This window comes from Erinaceus europaeus, chromosome 15 (genome assembly GCF_950295315.1).
Source record: "Erinaceus europaeus chromosome 15, mEriEur2.1, whole genome shotgun sequence".
NCBI classification, from domain to species: domain Eukaryota; kingdom Metazoa; phylum Chordata; class Mammalia; order Eulipotyphla; family Erinaceidae; genus Erinaceus; species Erinaceus europaeus.
The window spans coordinates 23763528-23781415 of NC_080176.1; the positions used below are offsets into that span (position 1 = coordinate 23763528).

The 17888-nt window shown below is 47.8% G+C and overlaps 1 protein-coding gene across 4 annotated transcripts in view; it reads left to right on the forward strand.

Annotated features, from left to right (window-relative positions):
• The window catches only part of LMTK2 (lemur tyrosine kinase 2), a 91335-nt gene that overhangs the window by 15533 nt on the left and 57914 nt on the right, over window positions 1-17888 (forward strand). For all 4 annotated transcript variants that reach the window (XM_060173240.1, XM_060173238.1, XM_060173242.1 and 1 more), the window contains exons 2-3: window positions 15279-15403; window positions 16969-17113. In XM_060173240.1, the coding sequence (XP_060029223.1) occupies window positions 15279-15403; window positions 16969-17113 (270 nt within the window). The remainder of the gene's footprint in view (window positions 1-15278; window positions 15404-16968; window positions 17114-17888) is intronic.

Below are 17888 nucleotides of genomic sequence, written 5' to 3' on the forward strand. Positions count from 1 at the left end.
ATTTCTCTGACAATCAGAGACTTGGAGCATTTTTTTCATGTGTTTCTCAGCCTTTTGGATCTCTCCTGTGGTGAATATTCTGTCCATGTCCTCTCCCCATTTTTGGATGGGGTTATTTGTTGTCTTGTTGTTGAGTCTGGCAAGCTCTTTATATATTTTGGTTATTAGTCTCTTGTCTGATGTATGGCATGTAAAGATCTCCCATTCTGTGAGGGGTCTCTTGGTTTGGGTAGTGGTTTCTTTTGCTGTGCAGGAGCTTTTTAATTTGATGTAGTCCCATAGGTTTATACTTGCCTTAGTCTTCTTTGTAATTAGATTTGTTTCATTGAAGATGTCTTTAAAATTTATGTGTTAAAAGAGTTCTGCCAGTATTTTCCTCTCAGTATCTGATAGTTTCTGGTCTAACATCCAAGTCCTTGATCCACTTGGAATTTACTTTTGTATTTGGTGAAATACAGTGATTCAGTTTCATTCTTCTGCATGTTTCAACCCATTGTTTCCAACACCATTTGTTGAAGAGACTCTGCTTTCCCCATGTAATAGTCTGGGCCCCTTTGTCAAAGATTAGATGTCCATAGGTGTGGGGGAAGTTTTTTTTTTTCAAGTATATTTAAAGATAACATTAAGGGGGGGCGGGGTGATGGCACACCTGGTAGAGTACAGATGTTACAATGTGCAAGGACCCGGGTTTGAGTCTATAGTCACTACCTGCAGGGGGAAATCTTTGCGAGTGGTGAAGCAGGGCTACAGGGGTCTCTCTTTTTCTTTTCTTTCTTTCTTCTTTTTTTTTTTTTTTTACTATATTTATTGGGTAGAGACATCCAGAAATTGAGAGGGTAGAGGGAGACAGACTGAGAGACACTTGCAAAACCTTCCTCCTGCAGGTGGGAATGGGGACTTGAGCCCAGGGTCCTTGCACAATGTAACATGCGCTCAACCAGGTACACCACCGCCCAGCCCCCTCTATCCCCCTACCTTCTCGAATTTTGGCTGTCTCTACCCAATAAATAAACATAATAATAAAAATCAAACTTAAATGTTTTTCCCACATTGCCAGCTCTTTGAACCCTTGCTCTGCCTTCAGAAGGAGCAGCCCCTTCCCCTGCCCCTGCCCATGCCTGTGCATGTGTTTTGTCTGTCTCTCTGGCGCTGCCTCTCAAGGATCCAGCCTGCCAGTTCCAGGCAGGGCCCCATTTGACTCTGACTTTAGCCTGTTATTAAAACTCAACACCCGGACACTGATTGCTGGTGAGGCACCAAAAGAATAAGACAAACTTACCAAAATAGCCCCCTGGGAACACTGTACCAGAAAGGCAATTTCTCTCGGCAAAATCAAAAGTCGACTTAACGTGAAAGATCTGAGACCCGTGACATCTTGAATCCACCCCATGTGTCCAGCACTCGGAGCTCAAGGCCAGTCGCGGGGCTAGGAGCAGAGGCCCAGAGGAGTGCGGGGACTTCAGGCCCCAGTGGCCGCTCTGGAGAGACGGTCCTGCCACCCTGACCAGGCTCACTGCCTTGAACTTGGGGGCTCACTTGGAGGTGGGGGTGTGCACAGGCAGGGTAGTTCCAGCCATGTCTTTTCTCAACGGTTACTTTTGGTTATCTAAAAGTGCTGAAAGCAACTTAAAAATAACTACAACAGTGATCCTCTTCTCTTTTATTACCAGAGCATTACTCAGCTCTGGCTTATGGAGGTGCTGGGGATTGAACCTGGGAGGTTAAAACCTTGAGTGTGAAAGTCATTTGCACAGCTGCTATGTCATTAACGTTGAGTGACCCCCCCCCCCCCATTGCCACCAGGGATATCTTATTTGATAGGGCAGAGAAGTTGAGAGGGGAGGGGCAGTTAGAAGGGGAAAGAGAAAGACACCTGCAGACCTGCTTCACCACTTACAGGTGGGGAGTGGTGGCTCGAACCCAGGTCCTTGTACATGGTAATGTGTGGCATCAACTGGGTGTGCCCCTGACTTGTGTTTGTTCTGTTTTTTGTTGTTGTTGTTGTTGTTGTTGTTGTTGTTCTGTTCTTTAGAAAAATTTCATTTACTGATGCGAGATAAGAGAGCATCCACTCTGGTACATGAGCTGCTGGGGATTGAACTCAAGGCCCCAAGCTGAGAGTCTTAATGCTTTACCCACTGAGCCACCTCCCAGATGACAGTATCACATGATTCTTAACAGTCCAGCTTCCTCCAGGGTTCCCCAAGCAGCAGCTAGCACCCCTCTTCCATGCTTCAGTGATCTCTCCTCTCTCCCAATCCTGTGTCTGTTTATCGTTAGTCGATGATTTATCACATCTTTTGTAGAACTTCTCAGAAAAAGTTTCTAAAAATACAAAGTGAAGCATTTTCCCGGTGTGGTTGCTACTGACCTCCCCGTTCCTTCTGATGACACTTACAAACACTTGCAAACTCGTGGGGCCACTGTGTCCTTGACCTCTCTGCGCCCTTCCCTTCGCTCCCGTTTGGCTGAGTCTTTGCCCCCCTTGCTTGGCCTTCTCTCCCGATTCTGTCTGTTTTGTAAATCATGCTATTCAACAACTAAAGCATGTAGATAGTCCAGAAGTGGACACTTAGGGCTTATAATAAGACAGGGAGCCCCACCCTGGTCCAGCTCCCGGCCACAGTGCAGAAGAACTTCTTGGCTTAGATAGATACTGGGCTTCTACAAGGGAGGGAGAGGATTTGTATCACAGACACACCTTTGGGCTTTTCTGTGGTTCAGGGGAGTGAACCCAGGACCTTGTGAGGCTGAGAAGTCACAATCTTCAGTTCTGGAAAAAAAACTACACACATGTGCCAGTATTTTGTTTGTTTGTTTTTTTCCTCCAGGGTTATTGCTGGAGCTCGTTGACTACACTATGAATTCACTGCTCACGGAGGCCTTCCCCCCCCCCCCATTTTTGTTACCGTTATTGGATAGGACAGAGAGAAATGGAGAGAGGAGGGGAAGACAGAGGGGGAGAGAAGATAAGACACCTACAGACCTGCTTCACCACCTGTGAAGTGACCCCCTGCAGGTGGGGAGCCAGGGGCTCGAACCGGGATCCTTACACTGGTCCTTGCACTTCATACCATGTGCGCTTAACCCGCTGTGCTACTACCTGGCCCTGTCTCTTCTCTTTCTAACTTCCTTTAAGAACTTCTATTATGGGAGTCGGGCGGTAGCGCAGTGGGTTAAGCGCATGTGGCGCAAAGTGCAAGGACCACTGTAAGGTTCCTAGTTCGAGCCCCTGGCTCCCCACCTGCAGGGGAGTTGCTTCACAGGCGGTGAAGCAGGTCTGCAGGTGTCTATCTTTCTCTTCCCCTCTCTCTTCCCCTCCTTTCTCCATTTCTCTCTGTCCTATCCAACGATGACATCAACAACAAGGGCAACGAAAAGGAAATAAATGAATAAATATTTTTAAAAAAAATTAAAAAAAAAAGAACTTCTATTGTTTCCTTACCAGGGATTCTATCAAGTCTTCACAGGTGTGTTTCTCTAAGATCCAGGGGCTCAGTGGGGAGCAGGGGACCCAGGAGGGCTCCCTTTCCTGTCCTCTTGACTTATGTGGAAGTCATCTTGATGTCCTAGTGTCACGAGCCCCCCTGTGCTTTTGCTTGCACATGTTCACTGATGCCGCGGGGAGAGGGAGGGAAAGACAGGCTGTCCTTTCCCAGACTTGAGGAAGGAACTGAAGGGACGCCCTGTGGGAAGGAGGCACTGTGTGGCAGTGGCTGGGAGTGAGAGTGTGAGGCGCTGTGAGAGTGGCCGGTTGCTGCCTCACCTGCGACCTGAGCACTGGAGTTGCCCCACGACTGCCACCGCCAAAGCTAGGATTCTGGGTACCACTCTGCCCTTGTCCTCTGGGCCCGGGACACCTGGCGTTCTTCCTGCCAAACTCTGCCCCCCCCATAGCTTGGTGGTGGCAGTGCCCATCCTAGCTGGCGTCTTCAAAGTCAGAGAAAGGAGCCCTTGGCAGGGTGTTCATGGGTGAGATGGAAGGGCAGCACCTTCTTCCCTGGCAGTGATCTCATTCACAGCTGGGGTTACAGACTCTGTCCGTTGGTCAGAGAGCAGCCAGACAGACTGACCCTGCAGGGCGGTTCAGAACCCCAGGAGCCCTTCCAGCTGTTGGCACCCTGGGCAATGTGCGTCTCTGGCTTAGGGCCGTCTGTGGAGTCCTGGCGCACTATTTGCCCTGCGTGCGGCCGGGTCCGTTTCATGCTCAGCTCTGTTGTGTCTTGGGAACATTAGGATGATTCGCCATCAGCTTATGTGCTTTCAAGTAGATCTGTGGTTGGATCAGGAGGCAAGGGGAAAACCAGGTGACAATTCTCACTCTTAGGGCAGCTGACTCTACTTCCTGAAAATGACATTGTTGAGTGCTGGGCTTTCTTAGTAATAGTTTGATTGAGGCGGCCCAGGAGCCAGCACAGTGAAGAAGGCGTCTCCTCAAGTATGAGGTCCTGAGTTAGGTCCCTGGTGCTCTGGCTTTCTCTCTCGTAAATAAGTACGTAAATGGAGAGAGAGCGAGAACTTCCGACCATGGCTTGGATAACACTATATTGTTCTAGCCTGGCCTGTTCTTTCAATGCCATAAGCCCTGCTTTACCTCCCTTCAGCCCGGCCAGCTTGTTTGCTGGCGACATTATTGTGCTGGTATTTCCCATACTGTCTCCTCCTTCCTCTCAAATCCCAGCAAGTCAGAGTTGACTGCAGAGACTGTCCCGGCCGGTGGCTGCGGTGTGTCCTCCTGCGCCGTGTGTAGGTGGTGGCGTGTCTGCCCATGGAGGCATGGGGTGTCTTGTGCTTATCTGTCATTAAGATTTCACGTGTCACAACACATTATGGCTTTGGGTTTCCAGTGTCGCTGTTGTTGAAATAACAGTTGAAGCGTGTGAGCACGGTCCTCAGCCTGCAGGCCACTCTGATGCTACCCACAGGACTTGCCTGAGCCTGGGGCAGCAAGGGAGACAGACACACCGGGCCTTCGTCCTTTGTCAAACTCCCGAATTTCCTGACAGCAGCATTTCCTGCTACTTGTTGCAAGGCTCTCAGGCCCCACCTGGAGCGCCTCTCAGAATGAGGCTCTGGGCGGTAGCTTCAGGACGCGGCTGGTGGCCAGGAGAGCCTTCCCTGAGACTAGAAGCTTCTGAGTTTCAGCCCCATCCCTGAAGCTGCAGGAAAGGAGCAGGCTTGCGATTGATCTCTGCTGGTGGTTGGTCCACATCCCATAATGACATCTCCACCCAACCCCCAAAGCAGAGGGGTGCAGAGGCTGCCCGATTCCCACGTGGGGACCCTCCCCTCCAGGCCTCATCTCTGGCTGTTCATTCATACATTAAAATATAATCCTTTGTAATAAGCTTAGAACCATGAATCAAAATGGCTTCTGGAGTTCTGAGAGCTGTGCTAGCTAGCAGAGTATTGGGCCTGGGGTGGGGGTGGGGGGTGGGGGCTTATGGGAATTAACCGCCAGCTTTGAAGTCACGTGGATAGAGTGTGAATAACTTGGGGGGGGGCAAATAAGCAGGGAGGGCAGTGCGCTGGGACCGAGCCCCTCAGTGTGTGGACTGAGTGCACTATCCAGGGGAGCGCTCCTGCCGGCCCCAGTGTGTTTTCTGAGGTAGTTGGAACCCCAGCAACGACTAGCCAAGCCCTACAGCCCAAGACTGGGGTCTTACATAAGCAGATCCCTTAAAAAGAAACACAGCCTCCAAAGGAAAGTTCCAGTATCGCGTCTGAAGCAAAAGAAAAGAGAACGTGCCCGGAGCGTCCCAGGAAGCAGGTCCTCCCTCGGTCCACGCCTGCAGGACCCTGTAGAGGGCTTGGTGGTGGAGCTCTTTGCCAAGGACAGCACAATCTGATCGTGAGGGAGAATCACTGCCAAGGACTGAGCACGGCAGGCAGCGCAACTCCAGCAGTTCACCGGACAGGTGAAAACTCACAGCCACACATCTAGCTGCTGACTGCCAGGAAGGGAGTGAGCCAACTCGTGAGGGAAATGAATGAAGAGGAAGGCTCCTTCTGTTTCCTATAGAAGGGGCCTGTCCTGCCCACCCCCCTTGCCATCACACAGGCACCAAACCCTGGCAATAACCCTGGTGGCAATAAAAAAAAAATTGATTCAAGAAAAAATATCTATGGATGGATGGATAGAGTAGGGCAGTTTCTGCTGGAGGGGGCTAGGGACACAGAACTTTGGTGGTGGGAACGGTGTGGAATTATCCCCGTTATCGTATCGTTTTGTACATCACCATTAAATCACTAATAAAAATAAAATTAAAAAGATCAGCCAGTTTGTGAAAAAGGAACGAGTGAACCACACCCAGTGGACAGAGGTGTCACACTTGGGCCTTTCTTCCCACCTGCAGCTGGTGGAAGCATCTTTGCCTCATCTGCCACGGTCTCACCGGTGACTTCGGTCCTGACGGAGGTTCCGGCAGGGGTTGTGACGGCGGGTGAACTGATAGTCAGCCCGGGCCGCTTGCTTGGTCTGAGTCACCGCAGAGAAGCCGCGTCCTCCAAAGCACCCATCCTCAAACCAGCTAATAGGCACCTGCCACTTAGAGAGTCTCCGCCTCTCTGCTTGTTAAGCCAAGTGCCTGAGCCTGTTAAAAAGCTTTGGGAGCCTGAAGACCAACGCTCAGAAGGCATTCATGAGCCGCCTAGTGGTTTTTAATCAGTGTCTCCGGGAAGCGCACTAAGTACCCCCAGCCTTGGAGTGTGCACCCCCTCAGGCTGCAGGTGGGAGGCACGGTGCTGGGTGGCCCACGCCTCTTGCCTCTGGGAGGGTGGTGGAGCCCTGCTTCTCCTCACAGCCAAGTCAGGCAGCTGCTTCGAGGGCTCAGTTTCTGATCTGACCGCGGAGGCCTGGGGGTATTTAGTGCTAGTTCCTCAGGGTTTGAATGAACTTCCTCTCTGTGGTTTCTGCAAACCCAGCTCACTTTCCAGCCTGTGCCAGACCGGTGTGGTTTCTTGGCTTGGAGGAAACATTTCCTTCACGGGGATCTAAAGGGACTCTTTCTGGTGGCACCAGGGACTCACCTATGTGCTATTTCACTGCTCCCAGGCTGCCTATCCCCCTCCCTCCCTCCCTCCCTCCCTCTCTCCCTCCCTCCTCTCCCTCTCTTTCATCCTTTTAAAAAATTTTTTCTTCTTTAATTTCAGATAGAAACAGGCAGAGGGAGGAAGAGACACCACAGCCTGGAGCTTCCCCAATTTGCGATGCTGCTCCTGTGCGTTGCTGGGATTTAAGCCTGGCCTTCACCCAGGGCAAGGCTCTCTTCTTCTGGCCTTTTCAGAGTTGTTTTTATTTTTTTAATTTATATATATATATATATATATATATATATATATATATATATATATATATATTTCATTTATTGACGACAGAGTATTTGAGAGGAAAGGGGGAGAGAGAGATATACAGCCTTGCTTCACCACTAGCAAAGCTTTCACCCTGCAGGTGGGGACCAGGGGCTTGAACTCAGGCCCTTGTACACTATAACATGCACTTAACTGGGTGCACCGCCACCCCCCTCCACCCCCAGAGCTTTTTCAGGCACAATGCCTTGACTTAAAAAGAAAAGTGAGGGGCCAGGTGGTGGCGCACCTGGCTGAGCATACATGCTACAATGCACAAGGACCCGGGTTCGAGCCCCTCGTCCCCACCTGCAGGAGGAAGCTTCAGAATGGTGAAGCGGGGCTGCAGGAGTCTCTGTCTCCCTCTCTAGTCTTCCCCACCCAGTTTCTCTCTGTCTCATCACATAAGTAAATATTTTTAAAAAGCAGCAGCCTGGCTCTCAAGAGCAGTCATAAACCCCCATCCCCATACACACATTCAGAGTCTGCTGGATGATAACATCACCACTCACAGCAATGAGATTGAAAGTTCCTTCAGCTGTCACGCAGAGTCCTCCTCCTGGTGGGAACGGGAGCAGGTCAGGGTGACTAGACCGGGTGAACACACAGGGTCTGTGGGGGGCAGAGCAGAGCCCAGGGTGCCACCAATGTGGGGCTCAGCTGGTTATTTTTGTCATGGCTTTGATTTCTCATACCTGCCCAGTGACTCACACAAGAGTTTGTGAATCAGATCACCAAACTGGCTTCTAGGCAGTTCTCATTAAACTTTGCAATAAATAGTCTGGGATGATAAAAAAAAAGCCACAAGTGAAAAGAAAGGGAAAGGCAATGTTATTTCTACTCACAGAATGTGCGGGGGCCAAAGCCCCGTGTGGGTGAGCTTTCCTATGGTAGATTTGGGTTCAAAATACATAGATGAGATTTTTTTTTTTAAGGATTTATTCATATGAGGGGGGGAGGAAGGGAGAGAGAGAGAGGAGAAAAACAAAAAACAGACGTCATTCTGGTACATGTGCTGCCAGGGAATTGAACTCGAGACCTCATGGTTGAGAGTCCAATGCCTTATCCACTGCTACACCTCCTGGACCACTTTTCTTTCTTTTTAAAAGATTTTTGGGATGCTGGTGGTGGTACACACATGGTTGAGCATGTGTTTTACACCAGTAGGGGGAGCTTTACAAGCAGTAAAACAGTGCTGTAGGTATTTCTCTGTCTCCCTGTCTTCCCCTTTCCTCTTGATTTCTCAGTCTTTAGCCAGTGAATAAAAAGAGAGAGAGAGAGAGAGAAGATTTTTAAATGTGTTTTTATGAGGCAGACACTAGAACACTCACCTCTTAACTCTGGTTGATGGTGGTGCCAGAGATTGAACCTGGGACGTCTGGGTCTCAGGCCTGCAGGTCCTGTGCTCCAGCACACTGAGCTGTCTCCCTGGGCCAGGTTGGATTCTCTCTAAGCAGTCCAAGGTAACCATGCTGGGGCAGAGCATTGTGATGGGGGGCAGGGGGTACACTTGTAATCTACACGCTTGGACCCCGAGTCTGACCCTGCTGCGTTTTCTCCTGGCTCTCTGAACAACAGTGTCCTTGTCTGCATGAGGAGCTGGTCACATTCCCAGGAGCTGAATGGCCTAAAACTGTGTTTTATCGAGTCTCAGCTGTGATACAACACACCCTGGCTTTTGTTCCACTGAGGAGAAACGCTGCCAGGGAAAACCAGCTTTCTTCCTGGTGGAGTGTGTACCGGGCTCGAGGGAGGGTAAGGAGCAGAGGACAGACCACATTGTAAAAAGCAGAGAAATGGGGGCGGGGCTTTAAGTGCACATGATGTCAAGCGCAAGGACCAGGACAATGATCCGGGTTCGAGCCCCCAGCTCCCCACCTGCAGGGGGGAAGCTTCACAAGCGGTGAAGCAGGTCAGCAGGTGTCTATCTTTCTCTCCCCCTCTCAGTCTTCCCCTCCTCTCTCAATTTCTTTCTGTCTTATCCAACAACAGCAACAACAACAACAACAACAAGGACAATAAAAATGGGGGAAAAATAGCCTCCAGGAGCAGTGGATTTGTAGTGCAGGTACTGAGCCCCAGCGATAACCCTGAAGGGGGGGGGAAGTATTGTTATGTGGAAAATTGAGAAACGTTATGCATGTAAAAACGATTGCATTTACTGTCGAATGTAAAACATTAATCCCCCAATAAAGTGAAAAAAATTAAAAAAAAAAAAAAAAAGGCAGAGAAATGGGGCCAGGAATGTCACTCAGGGTAGAGCATAGGCTTCCCATAGGAGGCCCTGCTGCTGTACCCCGGGCAGAAGAAGAGGCAGTAAGACAGTGTCTGCAAAGGTCCTGTGCTCTACCCCTCAGCACTCACAGTTCATCTGTATTACACCAAGTCGGGCAGTAAAGACGGTCCAGGAATGCAGTGGAGACGCAGAGGCCGGTGGGGCAGGGAGCCGGCTGAGGGGAGGATGGAGCAGTTGGCCTTCTGGGTCTTCAGTCATGCGCCGAGCATCAGTAAGGGCCCCTCTGCAAATCATCACATATCCGCCCTGCAGCATGGGCAGCTGAGCCGCTTCCCCCCGGGGAGGATGGCCTGGGCTGTGTGTGAAGGAGAAGTGGCCGCTTCCCAGGGCTGGGCCCTGGCACTAGGGACCACGGTTCACACGCACAAGGAAGTCAGGCTGGTGCCACGTGCCCCGTAGGAGCTGGCAAGAAGGGCAGTCTAGCCCTGGCACTCTGGGATCTTCCCCGAGTCCCTCTGGCCGCAGCTCCCTCAGGAGAAAGCATCAGGCAACACGAATTGAGGGGCACACTCCTAATAAAGCTGGCTAGTGTTCTTCAGAGGCGTGGCAGCTACAGGACCCGAAGGAAGACTGAGAAGGGTCAGCAGTTGCTGGGGACTGAGGACAGCGTGCTGGGAGCACGATGACAAAATGTGACGTCGGTGGCCTGGATGGAACGCTGGAGAGAGCTGTTAAAACCCAAGTAAAACCTGAAATTCCGTCAGCTGCCAGGGACATGGTCTTGGTTTTGATCCATCTCCTGTGGCTGTTAAGTGAGCAGTTAGTGTGGGGGGAAGCTGGCTTGGGGAGATGGAGCTCCTTCTCTGTATCATCTCTGCAGCTCTTGGGGCCCCGAGTTCAAGGCTTGCGACATTCGGGAGCCCTATGGGCAGGGGAGCGCCGTGTGCTCTCTCCTCTCTGCCTCCCAGAGATGTCAGGAAGAAATACCGAACGGAGGAGTGCCCTGTGCTCATGGCCTTGGGCTTATGCCCTGCACAGTACAAAATAAAATGAATAAAGTTTTTTTTTTCAGACTCCCACTTTTTTTTTCTAAATTTATATCTTTATTGGGGAATTAATGTTTTACATTCAACAGTAAATACAATAGTTTGTACATGCATAACATTCCCCAGTTTCCCATTTAACAATACAACCCCCACTATGTCGTTTATCATCCTTCATGGACCTGTATTCTCCCCACCCACCCACCCCAGAGTCTTTTACTTTGGTATGCTATGCCAATTCCATTTCAGGTTCGACTTGTGTTTTCGTTTCTGATCTTGTTTTTCAACTTCTGCCTGAGAGTGAGGTCATCCCATATTCATCCTTCTGTTTCTGACTTATTTCACTCAACATGATTTTTTCAAGGTCCATCCAAGATCGGCTGAAAACGGTGAAGTCACCATTTTTTACAGCTGAGTAGTATTCCATTGTGTATATATACCACAACTTGCTCAGCCACTCATCTGTTGTTGGACACCTGGGTTGCTTCCAGGTTTTGGCTATTACAAATTGTGCTGCCAAGAACATATGTGTACACAGATCTTTTTGGATCTTGGTGTTTGATTCCTTAGGATATATCCCCAGGAGAGGAATTGCAGGGTCATAGGGTAGGTCCATTTCTAGCCTTCTGAGAGTTCTCCAGACTGTTCTCCACAGAGGTTGGACCAATTGACATTCCCACCAGCAGTGCAGGAGGGTTCCTTTGACCCCACACCCTCTCCAGCATTTGCTGCTGTTACCTTTTCTGATGTATGACATTCTCACAGGAGTGAAGTGATATCTCATTGTTGTCTTGATTTGCATTTCTCTGACAATCAGAGACTTGAAGCATTTTTTCATGTGTTTCTCGGCCTTTTGGATCTCTTCTGTGGTGAATATTCTGTCCAAGTCCTCCCCCCATTTTTGGATGGGGTTATTTGTTGTCTTGTTGTTGAGTCTGGCAAGCTCTTTATATATGTTGGTTATTAAACTCTTATCTGATGTATGACATGTAAAGATCTTCTCCCATTCTGTGAGGGGTCTCTTGGTTTAGGTAGTGGTTTCTTTTGCTGTGAAGAAGCTTTTTAATTTGATGTAGTCCCATAGGTTTATACTTGCCTTAGTCTTCCTTGTAATTGGATTTGTTTCATTGAAAATGTCTTTAAAATTTATGCAGAAAAGAGTTCTGCCAATATTTTCCTCTAAGTATCTGATAGTTTCTGGTCTAACATCCAAGTCCTTGATCCACTTGGAATTTACTTTTGTATTTGGTGAAATACAGTGATTCAGTTTCATTCTTCTGCATGTTTCAACCCATTGTTTCCAACACCATTTGTTGAAGAGACTCTGCTTTCCCCATGTAATAGTCTGGGCCCCTTTGTCAAAGATTAGATGTCCATAGGTATGGGGCCTCATTTCTGGGCTCTCAATTCTATTCCACTGGTCAGTGTGTCTATTCATGTTCCAGTACCAAGCAGTTTTGATGACAATGGCCCTATAATACAGTTTGAGATCTGGGAGTGTGATGCCTCTGGTTCTGTTCTTTTTTCTCAAGATTGTTTTGGCAATTCTAGGTCTTCTCTGGTTCCAGATAAACATTTGTAGCATTTTTTCTGTTCTCCTAAAAAATGTTCTTGGGATCTTGATGGTGATAGCATTAAATTTGTAGATGGCTCTGGGTAATATATTCATTTTGATGATGTTAATTCTTCCAACCCATGAACATGGAATATATTTCCACTTCTTTGTGTCTTTTTCAATTTCTTTGAGTAGTGACTCATAATTTTCAGTAAACAAGTCTTTCACTTCTTTGGTTAGGTTTACTCCTAGATATTTTATTGTTTTTGTTGCTATAGTAAAAGGAATTGATTTCTGGATTTCAATGTCTTCTAACTTAGTGTTTGCATAGAGGAATGCCACTGACTTTTGAATGTTAATTTTGTAGCCTGACACCTTACTGTATTTCCTGATGATTTCCAAAAGCTTCTTGCTGGATTCCTTAGGTTTTTTCATGTATACTATCATGTCATCTGCAAATAAGGAGAGTTTGACTTCTTCTCTTCCAATCTGTATGCCTTTAATTCCTTGCTCCTGCCTGATTGCTATGGAAAGAACTTCCAACACTATGTTGAATAGTAATGGTGATAGTGGGCAGCCCTGTCTAGTACCTGATCTGAGGGGAAATGCTTCCAGTTTTTCACCATTGAGTATGATGTTGGCTGTAGGTTTGCTATATATAGACTCCACTATCTTCAGGAATTTTCCATCTATTCCCATTTTTTGTAGTGTTTTGATGTTGTATTTTGTCAAAGGCTTTCTCTGCATCTATTGATATGACCATGTTGTTTTGGTCTTGCTTTTGTTGATGTGGTGGATTACATAGATTGATTTATGTATATTAAACCAACCTTGCATGCCTGGGATAAATCCCACTTGGTCATGATGAACAATCTTTTTGATATACTGCTGTATCTGTTTGGCTAGAATTTTGTTCAATATTTTCGCATCTATGTTCATCAGAGATATTGGTCTGTAGTTTTCTTTTTTGGTTGTGTCCCTGTCTGCTTTTGGTATCAGAGTGATGTTGGCTTCATAGAAGCTGGCAGGGAGTATTCCAGTGTCTTCAATCTTCTGGAAGACTTTTAAAAGTAGAGGTATTAGTTCTTCTTTGAAGGTTTTGTAGAATTCATTTGTAAAACCATCTGGTCCAGGACTTTTATTTTTGGGGAGATTTTTGATAACTGTTTCAATTTCATTAGCTGTGATGGGCCTGTTCATGTTATCTACTTCCTCTTGACTTAGTTTTGGAAGTTGGTAGGTATCTAGGAAATTGTCCATTTCTTCCAGGTTCTCTAGCTTGGTGGCATATAGTTGTTCATAGAAGCCTCGCATGATATGTTGAATTTCTGCAGTGTCTGTTGTGATGTCTCCTCTTTCATTTACTATCCAATTTATTTGGGTCTTCTCCCTTTTCTGTTTTGTGAGTCTGGCTAAAGGTTTGTCGATTTTGTTTACTCTTTCGAAGAACCAACATTTACTTTCATTGATCTTTTGTATGGTTTTCCTATTCTCAATGTTATTTATTTCTGCCCTAACTTTAGTGATTTCTGTCCTTCTGGTTGCTTTAGGATTCCTTTGTTGTTGTTCTTCTAGGTCTTTAAGATGTGCAATCAGGCTGTTTATTTGTGCTTTTTCTTGTTTCCTAATGTGTGCTTGTATAGCTATGAACTTCCCTCTTAGGACTGCTTTAGCTGTGTCCCAAATATTTTGATAGCTTGTGTCTTCATTTTCATTAGACTTCCACTTTCTTATCCTGAATTTGGTCATTAGCTTTCTCTTTTTTTATTGTATAGAGACACAGAGAAATTGAAAGGGGTGGAGGAGGAGGGTGCGGGGAGGGAGACCTGCAGCACTGCTTCACCACTCATGAAGCTTTTCCCTTGCAGGCGGGGGGCTGTGGACTTGAACCTGGGCCCTTTCATATGCTCAACCAGCTGTGCAACTGCCTGGCCCCAATCATCAACTTTATCTCTGGCATTTCGACCTGACCTTACTGATAAAAATAACTTGCCTTTTTGAGGTAACAGTGGTTTACAAGACTGTGTGTGTATGTGTGATTTACTAACAGGAGAGAGAGAGAGAGAAACAGAACCAGAGCATCACTCTGGCCATCACTTGGGGTGCCAGGGATTGAGCTTGGGACCTCATGTCCCCAAGTCCAATTATCTGGCCACTATCCCACATCCTGGACTGTGACCTTAAAGTATTTTTCCTAAGCGCAAGGACCAGCATAAGGATCCCGGTTTGAGCCCTAGGCTCCTCACCTGCAGGGGAGTCGCTTCACAGGTGGTGAAGCAGGTCTGCAAGTGTCTGTTTTTCTCTCCCCCTCTCTGTCTTCCCTCCCCTCTCAATTTCTCTCTATCCTGTCCAACAACAACGACAACAATAATAGTAACGATACCGATAACAAGAGCAACAAAAGGGGGAAAAAAAAAGACCTCCAGGAGTGTGGATTCGTGGTGCAGGCACCGAGCCCCAGCGATAACCCTGGAGGCAAAAACAATTTTTTTTTCCCTTGGGGGCCGGGCGGTGGAGTATCAGGTTAAGTTCACATGGCATGAAGCCTAAGGACCAGCACAAGGATCCCGGTTCCAGCCCTGGCTCCCCACCTGCAGTGTGTGTGGGGGGGTCACTTCATAAATGATGAGGCGGGTCTACAGGTGTCTGTCTTTCTCTCCCCCTCTCTGTCTTGCCCTCTTCTTGATTTCTCTCTGTCCTATCCAACAATGACAACAACGATAAACAACAATGTCAACAAAAGAAAAAAATTTTTTTCTTGGTTCCACTAATGTTTGGAGAAAAGAAACTGTTTTCTATGTCAAAACTGATGTTGGACTAGCAGTGACTTTATTATTATTTTTTAATTTCTTTTTGGGGGATTAATAGTTACAGTCAACAGTAAAATACAATAGTCTGTACATGTAGCATTTCCCAGCTTTCCACATAACAGTACAACGTACCCCACTAGGTCCTCCTCTGCCATCATGATCCAGGACCTGAACCGCCCTCCCCCCTCCACCCCAGAGTGTTTCACTTTGGTGTGGTGCACCAACTCCAGTCCAAGTTCTTTGTGTTTTCTGGCAATGACTTTAATACCGTTTATTCCTCCTTCCAGGAGAGGCCCCTGCTGCAGAGATCTCCCCATCCTTCATGGTCCTGTCTCTGTGCAGCCTGCTGCTGCTCATTGTGCTAATTGCCAACTGTGTGTCCTGCTGCAAGGACCCGGAAATAGACTTTAAGGTGAGCCAGGCGCCAGGGCCTCTTCAGACTGTTCCGTCCTTCCGTTGTGTGATCGGCCCTCACAGTCCTGAGAGCAGAGCTCAGCAGGCTTTTTCTGCAGCCCCCCCCCCACACACACACACACATAGGTAGTACCAGGGTTTCCCTGTGTCTGTCCCCGCTGCTTCACAGCAGCTTTGTCCTTGGTTGTGTGTGAACCAACGGTCAAAACTGTGTGCACACAGTCAAAGCTGTGTGCTAATAAAGCTTTATTGACAGACTAGGCTGGTGATCCTGGCCCTACAGCATTGTTGTCAATAACCACTGTCCCACTTTGACCTCGTCGTCGTCACCAGTAAAGTATGACAACTAAGCTTGTTTTCTGTAAGGAAGAGCGGACTGGTTTTTGGCTTTCTTCCTCCAAATCTTTGTCCCCAAGTTTGTGGTGGCTAAGACTGTAAAGGCCAGCCCCATGTTTTGTTTGGGGAGAAGAGCAGCTCTCTGCCCTCAAGAGCCCTGGAGCTTCCCAGTGGGAGAAGGAAGCAGAGCTGTTGTCACAGCGGATGGGCAGGATCTGCGGGAAAGCAGCCAGGCTGCTGCTCTGGAGCTTCCTCCCGAGTGCTGGCCTAGAGCAGTCCGTGAGGCCCTGGGACAGCTCACCTGGTAAACGCGTCTTTCCAGGTGTCAGGTCCTGGCACTACGCACTGTCACCACAAGGGAGCAAGGGAGCTCCATGGACAGTGGAGTGGTGCTGTGGTCTCTCTCTTCCTAAATTAATATGGGGAGGGGGGGATTAAGTTTGGTAGGCAGCTCAGAGGCCTGCATGCACAAGACCCTGAGCTTGCTGTCCTGTGCCACATTGTTGCATTGAACTCAAGCTGTCTGCTTAAAAGGTCACATAAAACATGTTTCATGGGAGTCGGGCAGTAGTGCAGAGGGTTAAGTGTATGTGGTACCAAGCGCAAGGACCTGTATAAAGCTCTGGGTTCGAGCCCCCGACTCCCCACCTGCAGGGGCGTTGCTTCACAGGCAGTGAAGCAGGTCTGCAGGTGTCTGTCTTTCTCTCCCCCTCTCTGTCTTCCCTTCTTTCTCCATTTCTGTCTGTCCTAGCCAACAGCGACATCAATAACAACAACAATAATAACTACAACAATAAAACAAGGGCAACAAAAGGAACTAAATATTAAAAAATTAAAAATAAAATATATGATTCATTTTGAAACCCTCTATTCTGCTCTTTGGCGAACACAACTACAAATGCATTTGATCTGAAGTAAGTCTGATTTGGAAAATAAACTATGGGGGCCGGGTAGACAGCATAATGGTTCTGCAAAGAGACTCTCAGGTCTGAGGCTCCAAAGTCCCAGGTTCAATCCCCTGCACCACCATAAGTCAGAGCTGAACAGGGCTCTGGTTAAAAAAAAAAAAAAAAAAGAAAAGAAATTATGGCTGCCCATTTTCCAAGTGATACTTACAACAAATGAAAGTTAGCCAATTATTAACCTTTTTTTTTTTTTTTTTTTTTTTTAGTATTTACTCTCCAGCTGATTTGTATCAGGTATAATGCTGCTCTTTTTCTATTTCAGGAATTTGAAGATAATTTTGATGATGAGATAGATTTCACCCCACCAGCAGAAGACACCCCCTCTGTACAGTCCCCTGCAGAAGTCTTCACACTCTCAGTACCAAATATCTCACTACCAGCTCCGTCCGGGTTCCAGCCTTCCTCAGGTACAGCTGAACCCATGCTATCTGCCCCGTGGGTGTAGATGACCTTCAGAAAGTAAGCCGGGAGGCCTTCCTGCTGCTCTTGAATCTGCAGCAGGTCCTCACCACTGCCTGCTCTTCTCCTTTTGCTCCAGGGGAAGTTGAGTTCTAGTGTTAGGCCCACTGCGTTTCTCACTCACCCTCCTCCCTTCCTCTGTCCCTCCCTCCCTTCCTTTTTTTATTTTTTCTGTTCTTCAACCCACCAGGGTTATTGCTGGGCCCCAGTATCTGCATCATGAATGCACTGTTCCCAGTGGCCATTTCCTTCCCCCTTTATTTGATACGACAGAGAGAAATTGAGAGGGGAGGGGAAGACGTAGAGCGAGTGGTCTGGGAGGTGGTGCAGTGGATAAAGCACTGGGTTTTCAACCATGAGGTCCCGAGTTCAACCCGTGGCAGCACATGTACCAGAGTGATGTCTTGTTGTTTTCGATGGGTTATGTTGTTTTCGCCAGGCTGGCTTCACGGGCGGGTAACAGACAACCCGGGACTCATGGCTGGGTTGTAGGCAGTATCTCTTTATTCATGCAGGACGCAGCACAATCTAAGACGAGCTAAGTTAAACTCAAAGTACAGTAAAACTCACAATGCTGTCTTTATATATACTTGCCAAGTAGGGTGGAAACAGGATGTGACATAGAGAGAGTGGAGAGAAAAGTGACTGGTAAAAATCAGAGTGTGACAAGGAGGGGGCAGATTAGGCGAGAATCCTATCACTGAACCACAAATGCCCTGGAGG